General features: G+C 39.0%; 1 protein-coding gene across 1 annotated transcript; it reads right to left on the bottom strand.

The window, feature by feature from the left end:
* Positions 1 to 9,926: 9,926 nt before the first annotated feature.
* Positions 9,927 to 13,921, bottom strand: LOC131876898 (uncharacterized). The gene is made up of 14 exons (XM_059222435.1): positions 13,896 to 13,921; positions 13,730 to 13,835; positions 13,595 to 13,650; positions 13,507 to 13,524; positions 13,367 to 13,439; positions 13,243 to 13,258; positions 13,135 to 13,181; positions 12,215 to 12,319; positions 11,973 to 12,096; positions 10,921 to 11,042; positions 10,768 to 10,853; positions 10,552 to 10,639; positions 10,304 to 10,381; positions 9,927 to 10,109 (listed from the first exon to the last, which is right to left on the bottom strand). Exons 2-14 carry the CDS (start codon positions 13,749 to 13,751, stop codon positions 10,000 to 10,002), a joined length of 945 nt encoding a protein of 314 aa, XP_059078418.1. The 5' UTR covers positions 13,752 to 13,835; positions 13,896 to 13,921; the 3' UTR covers positions 9,927 to 9,999.
* Between the last annotated feature and the right edge of the window lie 550 nt (positions 13,922 to 14,471).

Here is a 14,471-nt window from a genome sequence, read left to right as displayed (position 1 = left end):
TTCTAAAAACCTTGCCACCAACATCAACAACAATGTTCATCAGAGTAGAAAGCGTGGAGGGGATTCCGTCCCATCTTCAAAAGCTAGAAAAATTAGTAAACTGTCAGGACATCAGAAATAAGTCATGTAATATATGATATATTAAAGAGCATCGAAACATTTTTAAATTACTCAAGAAGTGCGTACAAAAGCAATATAGTACATTTCATTGTTGGCCTTAGTTGGCGGTGCTCAATTTAGCGTGGCGTTTCCTTGATAGAGAGTCCCTGTGTTATTGTACATGTACTTGGTCCTAAGCTCACTGTAGCTCAGTACCCACCCATTTCCCCTTACCATGTCCTTTTGCTTCCATAGATGGGACAATATTTTTGAGGATATAGGCCTTGGCTTTGACTTTGAGGACACCAATCTCGTTAGAGCGTTAATATCATACACTTTTAGTATATCTTAGGACAGGGGCAACGTCTCTTTGTCAAGGGCTTTCCACGTGTTGAACCTGTTGAGTTTTTGCAAATCTTCATGAAATTGTTCCAGATTGATTTTTCCCTAATTTCTCCTCCACATCATGTTCCCTAATTCTTTGGGATCTCCATTTCTTGCGGACTTCTTTATTACTACTAGGAATGGAATTCCCAGAAATCTAAAACGAAAAACTAATTCTTTTTGTTCTTTTTTTTATTCAGACTTTATCTGGTCGAACAACCCATTAGAATTGGTGGATCTCGCCAGCCCTCAAATATTGACTCCTTTAAGTAGCAGCTAAATGATGAAATAATCACAAATTTTGGGAGGTTCCTAGGGCACTTAACAAACGAGTAGAGGTACTAAAAACCCAATATACAAAGCACAATATTAGACAAAATCCGTTTCTAAGAGTCAAAAAGTGTTTTTGTCGGATTAGAAAGTTCTTAAAGAGGAAAAATAAGTCCTAAATGGTTTTTTTTCAGCTAAAAAGTTATTTTTGAGAATGCTAATTAGTAATAATGTGACAGTTCATTAAAATACGATGCTAAATGAATCAATCCTTTTGTGGATAGATGAAGCGGAACTCTAATTTAATCCCTTAACAAGGAACTATGAAGCCTCAAAAGAGCAGGTAACTTCCCAAAATTTGACGGTGACGTCATCTTACTTTCCTGCTTCAATGTCCCAGGGTAGATCAGGAATTTTGATCAAGAAAGGTCCAAATCTAACTTAAAACCTGTGCAAGATCGACTCCTACATATTCTCTACGAATATTTGAGGAGAGCGAATGAAATAATGAAGGAGCCCGAGAAAGAAAAGAGGTGGGTTTCCGTTGTTCTAACGAAGTGGGATCTCAAGGGCTTGAGGGTGTCCTTAAAACGCACATTAAGCTTCTGTAGTCGTTACAATTAACTGTAAAACCTTGGTTGGGACAAAGCTCATGAATGCTTTTGAAAATGTACAGTATCAAGTATCTTTCGATCGTTCTTTCAACATTGCACAATTGCAACCTTTCTAGATCTGTCATACCTTTGATGTTCCTGGTAAAACATCTTTGGATCTGCTCGACCTTTTGCAAGCCAATTTTGATATTTCAATCAGAAGGGCAGCATGGTCATTGAATGCATGTGAAAATTTACTTAAATGCTACTTGTTCCTCTGTGGGTCACCCAGTCAGTACAATATGTTTTTTTCTTTCCTGGGCTCCATGTTGGTCCAAGTGATCGCAGATGATTTATCCAATTTCTTGTAGCCTATTTTTGGTGTCTCGTGCCAAATGGTGGATATAGTAGTGATTTAATTTCTTGATAAGTTCTAGTCTCGACGACTAGAACATTATCTAAAAGGTTTTGGAGATCTTTTTCTTGCCAGTTGTCCCACTCTCTGTAAACATTGCAATTTTTGACGACTTTTTCATTGTAACGCTCTCACTGGCTTGAGCCACATTTGTTGGCTAACGTTGCTGCAAACTTTGCGATTGCATAGCTTTCAAATTTGGGTAGCAGAAGTGTGCATTATTTTCATGTATTTTTGAGCAACGATTGCGAGTGAAATTTGTTTCCCAATGATTCCTTACGCAACTAATCGATTGTAACACTTGATACATCTGGCAATTGGCGTTTTCAGAGATTATTTTGCTCCCAGAGGAGTTCTTGTCATTTTTGGCGGAATGAAGAGACACTTTATGGCGAAGTTTATGCATGAGTTTGAACAAAATGCGGCTCAATATTGTTATTAATTCTTGTAGTCGTCTCTATCTTGTGTGCCTTCTCAAATCACCTCACTTGACGAGAAGCTTGGATGCTCTTGTTATCATCTTCTTACTTACTGTAAAGGTAGATTCCCCAAATTCGCCAAATATTCCTGATCATATTTGTTGTCAAATCAATAATTTCTTTGAGGCTACCTGTCTTTGTCAATCATTACTTTCTATTTCCAGTGTTTCTCCTATGCCCATAAATTTGTACCTATGATGCAAAAAGTATGAAAGTGCTTACTATAGATCAAAATAAATATGTAAATGGTACTTACTTAGTTTGATCCCTGTTATCCATTGGCTAAACTCACTTTGACCAGGTACCCATTATCTTTACACAGATTGCTCTCTAAGTACGCAAAGTAACCCTTTTGCATTGGGCTGAAAAAAATCTGCGTGAAATGCAAAAACATAACGATGGGAATATTCCTCTTTGATGATTACCCTGGAGTAATAAATTGCTAGTTATAAGAACAAATGGGCTTTAATTTCTCACATGATCATGTGCGGGTTTCTTGAACTTACTTTGTTAGACCAGTGCTTAATCTATTGCTAATTGCGAATAAGTTAAAAGCCTTAAAGTGTTTCTTCAAAAAATTCGGTTTTCTTCATTACCCAGAAAATAACATTCCTTAATGTTGGAGCCTTTTAATACATTTTTTATCTTAAAACACCAAGACCTTGATTTGCCGAACAAAAGATTAAAGCCAGGACAGAAATGAATCTGCGAGTTGGTTAGATTCTAGAGCAAATTTGTTCTTCGCTGTTTCTTATGACACCACTTACTTCAGATTTTGCAAAGACCTATTTCAAAGCTTGCAATTACACTCTGACACATAAATTCGTTCTCATTGTCATTGGCACTCATGGCAACGTTAAAAATGTGTTTGGTGGCTGTTTCATCGTGACCTTTCACAGGTTCTGCAATGTTCCAGAACTTGAGAAAGACGAATGAAAAGCAGTTGTTGTATGTTAAAGTCGAATGAGCATATTTTCAATAACCAAGGATATCCTTCAACGGTGCCGTCTATACGGATATTAAGAAGTTCATCAGAGCTGGAGTTAAGACACATTGATGCAACCAAATATCAATGGTGGTCAGATAGCAGAAGCGAATCAGTCAAATAAGCATTGCCTTAATTAAATGGTGGAACCCTGTTGAACCCGTGCACTGCATCCACCCTAGCAAACCAAAGTTAATCTGGACGTAATTTCTTGATGGGATCAGGGGTAAAAAAGAATGGATGAGCGGGCGGGTGCATTCTACACGTGCTTCCAAATGATCGGTCTTGCATAATTATAATTGATATTCAAGGAGACATATTTTATCATAAGCGATGATACTTGCGCCATGTTTCTCATGTCATCACTGAACCTGATCCCGTTCGAGGTGTTATTCGTATTCAAAACATACAATCACAACCTTTTTGACAAGGAACAAGTCGTCGAAGACAGGTATAATTTTATCATGAAATTAAATTCCCGATTGCTCCATGGAAAATTTGAGCTCAATCTGTCTAAGTGTATCTTTTTTCTCCTTGTTTCCATAACGTATGTTCCTGGGGAGGGGATATTATATCATAGGACCCCCCCCGTTTCCTGATTCTCAAGCTTTACGAGTAAAACATATGTATATACAACAATAACTCGTTATCGAGAAAACAACAATGGATTTGCATTTTTCCCTTTCAAGAATCATTTCACGTTTACGGGCTTAGTTGGAGTCATGAGTTAAAAAAGGATTCAGATTTAATTTGTACCAATCCCCATATCTTATCATTGATGCTAGTGTCTATTTGAAAGACAGACATTTCAACTTGCATATTAAGCAAGTCTTTGTAAATCTACTCTATTTGGATTAATGATTTGAAACCGACCGGAACGATTTTCTATCTCAGGGTGCACAAGAAGGTCCTTTTGTTTTATGATAATAGCTTCAATGAACTGGTAGATGCAGTTTTGCCAGATTTACGTACCCATGTGAATAGGGCTTCGAAATTTAATTGACCAAGTTGATTCTCCTCTGGGATTTTTTTGTCAATTCAACATCTTGACAATATGATTCGTCGTTGAGGTGGGGAAAAAGCAAACCAAGAGCGTGGGCCAACCATAGTTTTCCGCGATTTTTTGTCAAAAATATATAATGCACGCCAGGTTCTCAGGTAATTACTCCTCATTCCCATGAAAAGGCATTTTATATAATGCAAAATGCATGTGGGAGAATGAATAGAAAGAAACTGATTTGCATGTTTGGGCCCTGATGCATAGTGATGTAGCGATATTCATGGTATGAGCACTATTATAATCAGCAGTCTCGATGCATACATTATTTAACCGATTTCCAAATGATACCCTATATGCTTGTAGGTCGATGCCGGATGTCGCTTGAGGCATCACAAAAGTTATCGTTAGGTCTTGGTTAGACTTTGAATTGGCCCCTGGAAGGAACGGCCACAACCCACACAAATTGTTGTAATGTAGAAAACTACATCGATGTAATGATTATCGGGGAAGACTCATGGTCAGTCATGGTCCTATCGGAATAACTACTTATTATGTGATCAGCATTACGATAAAAATTTAAGAAATGATTTTTTTTTTTTCAAGATGTAGTAAAAAAAAAATCTTGGATGATCATAGCTAATTGGGACACTATAATGTCAGTTACCTATTTTGGGCACATTTTGACATTATATTTTTCTAGCTTTAATGAATATTCTAGACATAACACTTAAAACTTTATTTATGGTCTTTCACATCTTCCTTGCTGATGCAATGCCTAAAATTTCCAAGATAAAAAACAAACTCATGGAGCCAATGTTTAATTCTCGGGTCGTTTGATGGATGACCTATTTATCCGACATTAATCTTCGTTTTAAAAGTATTTATAAAGTATAAAGAACGTAGAAAAGTCTGGCTTTCAGTTTCTCTTTTTAATGATGCTTCAATTTTTTAAGGTAATGAGCTTAAACAAGCTTCCTTGAACTCAGATCCATGTGCTATGCAGGTGAAATAATGGTTTTCTGGGTCAAAGTTGAGGGATTAGTGACATTTGAAAAGTTTTGAAACCTTTTCTTGTTGAAACAAAAAGTATGAGCAAAAAATATTTTCCATGTGAAAACTTTAAAATCTGGCGTTTAGTGATGAGATGAATATTGAAGTTTATTCGCTTCTAGTTTTAAGCTAGACTTGGACCGTTTCCTGCAAACGATACCTGACCAGTCCTACGTTCAGGGGTGCCTCAAAGCGGCAGGTACTAATTCGTTAATAGATCAATTTCTTTATAAAACATAACTTGACTTGCTGGGAAATCATTCCCAAGCATCGGTTAAGCAAACCGTAAAAAAAGAAGGCATCAACTAGATCAACCCTGACAAATTGATGCCAAACCCCGCGAAGAACGACGAGAGAGCCTACCATAGCGGTGTGTTCCACATGGCAACAGAATGGAACAAGACAAGCGGAAGATCATGAAGGAGGGGTGCAGTTTTTAGTAAGCAGGCTTCAAAACCATCAACGGTAGGACCATGATAGACCATGAGTCTTCCCTGATAATCATTACATCGAGTTGAATCGAACTTTTCAGTATTTCACCTGCTTAGTATGCTTGCTTGCTGCAAATATCATTGTCTCTCGGTGAGAAACAATGATCGATAGCATGTAGGCGGTTTGTCATCCGATGATAACGTAAAGTGTCACCACATTCAAACGGAGACGACGAGAGGCGATCTACTTTGATATCTCGTGAATGTTTTGGAAATGGTGTTCAACGACCACTGACAATCAAGAACCTCAACGAGATCAACCAGGTGATGGAACATGTTGATATATAAAAGCGAAATTGTCAGTAGGGGTAAACTAGAGATGGGAACAAGGAATCTAAGTGTGCAGATGCAAGTACACGAAGCTCAAATGGTTGTAACAGAGACTAAACTTTTCGAAAGGACAATTTTAGTTGGGCAGGCTGTCGGTCTTTTTAGACTGGCAAACGGGAATCAACAGAATTTTTGGTCAGATAGTGTACCTTTTTAAACCGGGATTCGTGAGCTCTTTCTGGAACAGTTTATCTTTGTTTGTGTCTCGCTATTTCACGGAACTGTGGAATTTTCTTTACTTCCTGATGCATGTTTTGAATTCTTTTCGCTTAATTACGGGGTACTTGCATTCAAAAGTATCATTTAAGACTCCATCTTTTACTGGCACCGTTTCGAAGACTGGTTAAATGCACTAAAGTAATTTTGGGGATTTCCAAAAACGACATGCATCTTGATATTTCAAGATAATTTCTGTTTCATGAAGGATCCACGAGATATCGTGATCAAAGAAAGTAGAAATGCTCTTAGAAGCATTTGAGGAAGAGGTGCCTTTGTTTGAAGAGACACAAAAAACACCAATTGCTAATATGACGACAACTTTGTGTCACCAGATCGTAGTTGTCTTCGCTTCAGACGAGGCCATTTTTTGAAGACCCAAAAGTAGGGTGTACTGTACCAATAAAACCCCTAAGTTATTCACGATCAACGTCATCCCAATTTTTTAACCAAGGTCTCCTGTAGAGTAAAAGCATATGTAATATTATATATGCCACATAAACCAAGTTCCTCAAAGGATACTTGTGTGTGCCAAGAAATCTAATTCGTTCATATTGTCAGCAAGGCGTATGTCCACTCCATACCACTTCTCCCTATCGAAAGCAAATCGTGCCGAACTATGACGCCCGAAATCCCCCAAGAAGTCTAGAGCAACCACCAAAAGTGTCTGGAATAGCCGTCCATGGAATTAGAAATAAGTGTATTGAAAACTTACGACGAGACTGACTGTTTTTGAAATAACAGAAGCAATCTATTCAAACTTTTGTCAAATTTGTTGCTTGATGATTGAATTACCTATAGTTGCCCTTTTTTGAGTGTCAACCATTCATCTTTGAATCAAAAGTAACTTCCGGGTTAAATCATCTTCTTTATTCAGGCTTTCGAGTCAGGGATAGATGAACACAATATAAATGCCCATCATCCATCTTGGCTCAAAGTAGGTATGCAAAGGATAGATTTCGACAGAGATTGTCAGAAATTTTGCGGATTTAGTCACACATTTCAACCTAAACAAGAAAGCTTCAAAGTGAACTAGCTTCCACTGTGGCTAGTAGGTCGTTTTTATTTTCCAACCAACAGGTGCAAGGGAGCCCCTCAATCATATGCAATTAATTAGACCAAAATTGTTTTCCTAAAACATGAAGATTCCTACAATTTAGTCTCCGTCCAATGATTAAATGCACAGGAAGTGTTCTTCTTTGGCTTGTGAGCCACCGATACCAATCTTGCTGGGCTCAATTAATTGCACTTCCAATTAGATAAGTCTTAACCTGAACACTAAACACGTTGCATGGAATCTTGTTGATCCAAAATATGCCAAACAAAGCTCGTGAAAAAAACCTACTCCAGTCTAATCAACATTTGATTTCATAGAGCCCGGATAGCACTGCACTGTACGAGTCAAAGATCCAACAAGTATAACGACGTCAACCAGAAGTCATTGAACCTAATGGGAACAATGCAAATCGTGTGAATGAAAATTACCAAGTGCGTGAACGTCTCGCTTTCATGAAACATATAGGATATGTACATTTGGGATAATTTCGGTGTGCGTGCAAGATTGCGACGTTAAATGCATTGGACATTACATTTCAGAATGTCTCAATGAGGACCGATTTGCAGACGCGGACGAGCGATTGCCAGGAAATTGGTGAGACGGAGACGTATGAAAAATAAATAGTGCACTTACATTGTAGAGGTCTGAAATGGTTTCGCCTATTGACCACTCGCAAAGATCCACTTGTATAGAAGAAGCGTTATGCAAATTGACCCGAACACGCATTGAATCTGATCAGCGTGACAGGGTTTGGTGCAAAAACTGCATCAAACATCCGGGGCCTCAATGCCAATCGTGGTTTCATCTTGAACACGCCACGGGAGAAACCACAATCATGTGTAGACAGTGTTTCAGTGTCATCCAGAGGTTATTGGCCCTCGGGAATGTTAAATACATCTTGTGTAAAACCACACTCGAAATATCCAGGTTAGCTTTTGTGGATAGCGAAACCTGCCATCACATCATCTGATTTTCCGATACACAGTTTCATAGTTAGGCATCAAATTTGTACTCTGCCTGTAGGATGGATTAGAGTCTAGAATTTGCCTTGAGAAAGGTCGGGGGAAGATAATCGAACCGAGGAGATTCGTCATACTTACTTGGACACTGCGCCAGCCACTAATAAATTATCAGCGTCTCCTCTCTTCACACTTTTTACATTCAGTAATGAGATTTGAGCTCACCACATCTAAGGGAAACGGTTCTTGCTTAATTTGCTCTGCTTGGCTACTACGACTTGGCTTTATTATGTAGCTCCCTAGAACATGATGTTGTGATCATTGAAATCTAATGATGAATGAGGAACAAGGCTTAGGCTAGGAACCTGCCAGAAGTATGAATCGATGCCTTACAAAAACTGACTTTAAGCGAATTGTTGATTCCTTGGATACCCGTCAATCCTCATATCTGACAATTTGACACACGACTGAGAGAAGGAAAAAATGAGTATCATAATGTGCATTGGAATTGCATAACTGATTAGTTTGACGTGTTTGCATTTCACTGTCAGAAACTTTATTTCGTGATGGGTCATTAAGGAAATTGAAATTTGCGACTATTTGTCCGAGTTGCAGATTCGATTTGGCTTTCCTTGCATCTAGGTAATCCAAGTAACCCATTTTTGCGAGACTTCCTTACCGCTCCTGGGAATGGGGTTTTCAAGTACATATTGGGTATATTGAGGTTATGGGGTTTGATCACGAATTTTTATCTAAAAATTGTCCAAATCTGACTTAGAGGAGGCCATTGGATCAACATTTACGTATTCCCGTCGAATATTAGAGAGAAGCAAATTAAACATTGAGGGAGCCCGAGAAAGAAGAGAAGTGGACTTCAATGGTCGAACTAGTCGGGATTCTCGAGGGCTTGAAGGTGCTCTCAAAACGCACATTAAGCCTCTGCGGTCACTAGAATTGACCCTAAATCCTGGTTTGGGACAAAGCTCATGGGTGCTTTTGAAGACGTACAGTATCAGATACCTTTCGTACCTTCTCTGAACATTGTACAGTCCCAACCTTTCTGACCTCTCCCAATACGAGAGCGTTTGTTTGTTTTGACGCCACTTAAACAAGCCGGTTTTGATCAATGCCTTAGAAATTGTGGTAGGCTGTTTCACTTATGTAGATGTCTCGCCAATAGTCATGGCAGAATCTCCTGCTCTGACGACGGATTCATGGAGCAGAGAAGTTGAAAGCGGAACTTTTAATCTTAATCTCTATTAACCGAACGTGTCTTTCTCTCTCATGAGCAGAGTTCCTGGTGGCCAAGAAGGGAATGCAAACAGATTTCTCGTTCATCTGACTATGAATAAGTAAATGAATAAAAATGTTTGATTTAACTTAATTTGGAGTTATTTACCTAAGTGGCTTTCAAGATATGTTTTCGTGAGCTCCTTGCTTCCAGTGTTAAGAATTTAGTGTGCCATTGAAAAGGAGTCGGATGTGTTGAACGTATAAGAACTCGAAATCCTCCAATCATGAAACTTGCCACTCCATTCATTAGTTCCCTATCATCGTCACAAACACCAAAGCCGAACGCCAAATGAGAATTTCTAGAACATGTGTTTATTACTCTTGACATTGCAAAGATTAACAAAAAAAAGGCTTTCAATTGAGCGATGCTTTGATCTCCTAACATGGAAGTTGCTTGTAATCCAGACTGAATCCCGAAAACATGTTGTCGCGACCCACGACGTTGGGCAGCGTCCTCACATTCACCACGAAAGGCAGATTCCTTTCAGCTGAAAGCATGAACAAACCACGATCATTGACTGCAACTGGACATATCACAAATTGGTCAATTCCACTCTATCATACGTACTCTCAACAGTAGCAAAAAAGTATCCTGTTGCAAGATTTTTTTGTGTTTTGTAAGCATTTGGTTATGAATCCTGATTAAACTGCATATACCCATTTAGGTATCGAAGGAACTTACACTCTAGAGTTGAGGGCACACTCGTTCCGGGAGCCGATCCAAAGACGGTATTGCATCTCATTGATGGTACCAATGTGACTGGAAAAGATCAAGAACAGTGAATTCAACCAACTCAGACACCTCAATCTTCCACGTTTGTTAGCCTTTTGCAGATGAATAGAACGCCACGTCCCTTTGGCCCAGTTCACAGAGCAAAAAGCCAATAGTGTCAAATGAAGAAATGAATCAAATCCGAACTAGCAACTCACCAACATCTTGACTGGCAGTAATGGCGGCGACCACCACATCAATTGCTCGGCTCGGAATGGTCACGTGGTTTTTGGACATGCAATTATCCTAGAATATAATATTTCAGCTTGACATCTCCTCCGGGTTGCCTTCAAGTCAATGTCCATAGGTTGAAAAATCTCAAATGTTTCCAGGGCTCACCGTGACCGTATCGGACGTACTCAGTACCTGCTCACCTGAACTTGATCTGGATTGCCGGCATCCAAATCAAACGGATCCGGCGTAGCGATGTCCGTTTCCTTGAATTGGACCGAGCAAAACCCTGGAGAGATCGTTGGTCAAAAGTGGCTGATTTTTTAAAAAATATATATACGTATACGAGTTGCTACCTCTCTCTTGACGAATGCAATTCCCATAGACTTGGTCGGCCAAGATCTGTCCACCCTGGAAATTGTAGGAGGTGATCGTTCCCGTACGTCCCGTGAAGTATTGAGTGCATCCACTTGGAGCCCTGGAAAAGTCATTGGCAATCATGAAACGATTCAAATAATCTAAGAGAGCAGAGAACGGACACAAATATGGATATCAGTATGAGTTTTATTGGTATGGTCGACCTTTGTTTTGAAAAAGAGTGACTGAAGGCAATGGTTGGGATTTGCATCTGAGAGTGGTGTTTTTGCTCTATGTTGTGGTACGACAAAGCAAGAAAAGAAACTAAAGGAAGGGTCGAGGACTTGACCAAGACATTTCAAATACATTAAGAAGAAAAATTTCTATGAAACATAGAGAAAAAACCATTCGTTGTTTCATTGATTGATCGATGTTTGAACCATTGGAAAATGGAGGGGGATGTTGAGGCCGAGAGTTACCATTTCGGAACCGAATAAACGTATTGCATTCTTCTTCAAATGAGACTGGTCAAGGTCGTTGTAAATGCAAATTTCAAATTTCACCTCAATACGACAAAAAATCAAAATTTTACGGAATCTTTTACGGGAAGATTTTCAAAATTTTAGGCCCTCTTAAAGTGCAAAACATGACAGGGGACAAAATGAATGATACGTCTGGACTCGACTTTGTTAATAATTTTCGTGTCGAGCACAAAATCAATAAAATTTGCTCAAAGAGATATTTACCGATTCTCTGCTCTTTGTGGTTCAGATATTCAGCATATTTGTAAAATCAATTACTAATTGGCAAACTGACAAAAACTCAAAGCCTAAATTCATCACCATCAATCTACGTAGAATTATGAAGGGAACTTTATATCTGATCTAGTGGTACAATCGAGCTAAAAAGTGAAAGACGTTGCGACCTGAGATTAGTCTGATTTATGGAAGACTCGACTCTAAGACCATGGGCTCGAGGCTCGAATCGTACTTGTTCACTGTCTCTACCTTAGCGTCCCCGTCCAAATACTAGTGGTTCATGACTTATTTACCGCTGCCTGCTGCTGCACGAAATGTACGACACCTTGATGTTGTATCGTCGATCCCCCAACACGGATCCTTGAGCAACGTTGATCTGTCCGGCCAAAGCGCCGTCACGACCGCTTTCAAAATACACTAGAAGGAATCATTGATTACTTTAGGTCGAAATGCATTAGTCTAGAAACGTATGCTGGTATTCTAATTGAATGTGCCATGAGTGGTGCCTCAGGTAATGAGTCATTGGTTCACTTACTATGTTGACCGGTGAGTGTTCCACAGACAGGCGGTGGAAAAGCACTCTGGGAACCCGAATGAGGACTCCGTACGGTCAAAGCGTCGCCTGTTCCGCCGCATTCTCCTGAAAAAGGAAGAAAAATACTAGATTATACGTTTTAAATTATCAAACATGATTATACACTTAGAAACACACACACTCGTTCTGATTGGCGTTTAAAACATATTTCAAAGTAGAATTGATTTGCAAAGATTTAAATCAAATCATACATTGGCAAAGGACTTGGAGCAAGTCTAAAAGAAGCTTCGTCTTCGAAAATATACATAGTTCGAGGCTTCCAAAACACTGTTACGTGACAACAACCTTATCTAGAGCGCTAATGAAAAGCAGAACGAATTTAAGTGCCGAGGTGAAATTCTTTCCAATTCACTTTTATGTTTTAAGTACTTAATAACAAAATAACTGAATAATTATTTGACGCCGATCTAGGGTCAAATTTCTGATTGGAAATGTAAGTTCAACCATTGACGGGTCTTTTCAATACATATTTTATTCACTTCATTGTTGTTTGAAAACAATTTCAAAAGTCTTAGTTGGAATGAGAGTTTGGTTTCTCGCCCTTCAATCAAACATTGACAAGGATGAAATAGACGAAATGCTGAAACTGCGTCCCTTGGGGACTGTTGATTGTCAAAGGATTTTGAGTTCGAGTGAAGACTTATGAATTCGGATTGGCCTTGTTTACCACGTAGGAATCTTTAGACGCGCCTGAATTGGGATTTTTTTTTCAAATCACTTAATTTTTAAAGATGCACCAAAAGGGCAAAAATTATGTATTAGTTTTCAAGTAAAATGTTGTGGGTATCCAACGATTGGAAAATTGGAAAATGCTTTGCATTTTGAAGTCTTTGGGCAAACAAAATTATGAACGCTCTTACCCGGCAAAGTTCCAAGTGGAATCATCGTTATCGACCCAAAGTCCAACCTAAAGATGAATTGTGTGGTTAAAACAGCCGTCAAAATTGTGAAATCACGATAGATTTTACCTGATTTGGCAAATATCTGAAAGAAGCACAGAAAAAAATGGTTAACCATACCGAATAGAAAAATCTTAGAAAAGAGCTTTTAAGGTGCAAGTGCAAAATACGTTGATTAGACAACCATTCTTACCCCCGTGTGAGCGGTTGATGTTTATCGAGCAAGTTCTAATGGTGCTCATATCGGCCCCAGGAAAGCCCATATTCTAAGAATTGGCCATCAATCATGAAAACATTTAATTTCAGAAACGGTTTTAATGCTTGTTTTCTTACCCGAACATAGGTGCAATTCTGAAAGAGGGCAGAACTTGTTAAATTTTCATCAATCAATTGATGTATTCATAGCAATGCAATCCCTTACCTTGGTGACAATCCCACTGCAACCAATTACGGCGAAAATGCAACAAACACCAAAACCTTGAAAACCAATATCGGATTGACTGAGCGTGAAGTCAAATACGAAATAAATAACAGACGGAGAAGTTATGATGTTTACCTGCAGCGCAATTGCCATCCATGGTTCCACCTTGACTGGAGCACTCTTGTGCGCTCAAGCATGTTCCACCTGTGATCGAAGATGAAAGTGCTTGACAGGGATCGTTCTACGAAAGACATGGAATACTTTTCATGTTAAAATAATTTGAAAGAAGGAAAATACTCACACGAAATTGAACAATATTGAATAGACTAAACAGTCCTGAAAGCAGAAAATTCTTTTCGATAAAAGGATGCGTTATCGTAGATGGTGTCCTTGATTATAACTTGCTTTTCTCTCTTTGAAATTCCAACGGATATTTGGAGGACTTGTTAGAACGGCTTGATGCTTGATCAATCGTGAACATGAGGCTATAAAGAATGGCGGAGAAAATGACCAAGTGCTTTTCGAAAATCATGGCTGCGACACGTTTGGCAGACCAAATGGTAATATCTTTTCACAACCCAAAGGCTTCACAAAGCTTCCCGTTGAAAACCCCCTAGTCTTGGAATTGATTTCGAAGTTAGTTTTGTCTCCCATATCCTCTCTCAATAAAATTGTCCATCAAAACGGGTCCGTGGATGTGCTTGTTTATCTTGAGCTTACCTTACTACATGGGTGCGCACCTCGTCATTACTCCCCTACCCAGACGATCGTGGACATCAAATAAGGAATATGAAGTGCAATTTTCGTTTTTGAAGAAGGCACTGGCGTCACTCACATTTACCGGCACTAATTTGGCCGGATCTTGCCCGTCGAAATC

This window comes from Tigriopus californicus, chromosome 2 (assembly GCF_007210705.1).
Source record: "Tigriopus californicus strain San Diego chromosome 2, Tcal_SD_v2.1, whole genome shotgun sequence".
NCBI classification, from domain to species: domain Eukaryota; kingdom Metazoa; phylum Arthropoda; class Copepoda; order Harpacticoida; family Harpacticidae; genus Tigriopus; species Tigriopus californicus.
Note: the sequence above shows the minus strand (reverse complement) of the source record. Positions and strands in the feature narration are given on the sequence as shown.

Excerpts from the sequence above, each read along its gene's own strand:
- LOC131876898 (XM_059222435.1), bottom strand. The coding sequence starts at position 13,751 with ATGGATGGCAATTGCGCTGCAG. Across the intron at positions 12,097-12,214 it reads AACACTCACCGGTCAACATA|TGTATTTTGAAAGCGGTCGT; the intron begins GTAAGTGAACCA and ends GATTCCTTCTAG. Across the intron at positions 10,640-10,767 it reads GCAATCCAGATCAAGTTCAG|GATAATTGCATGTCCAAAAA; the intron begins GTGAGCAGGTAC and ends ATTATATTCTAG.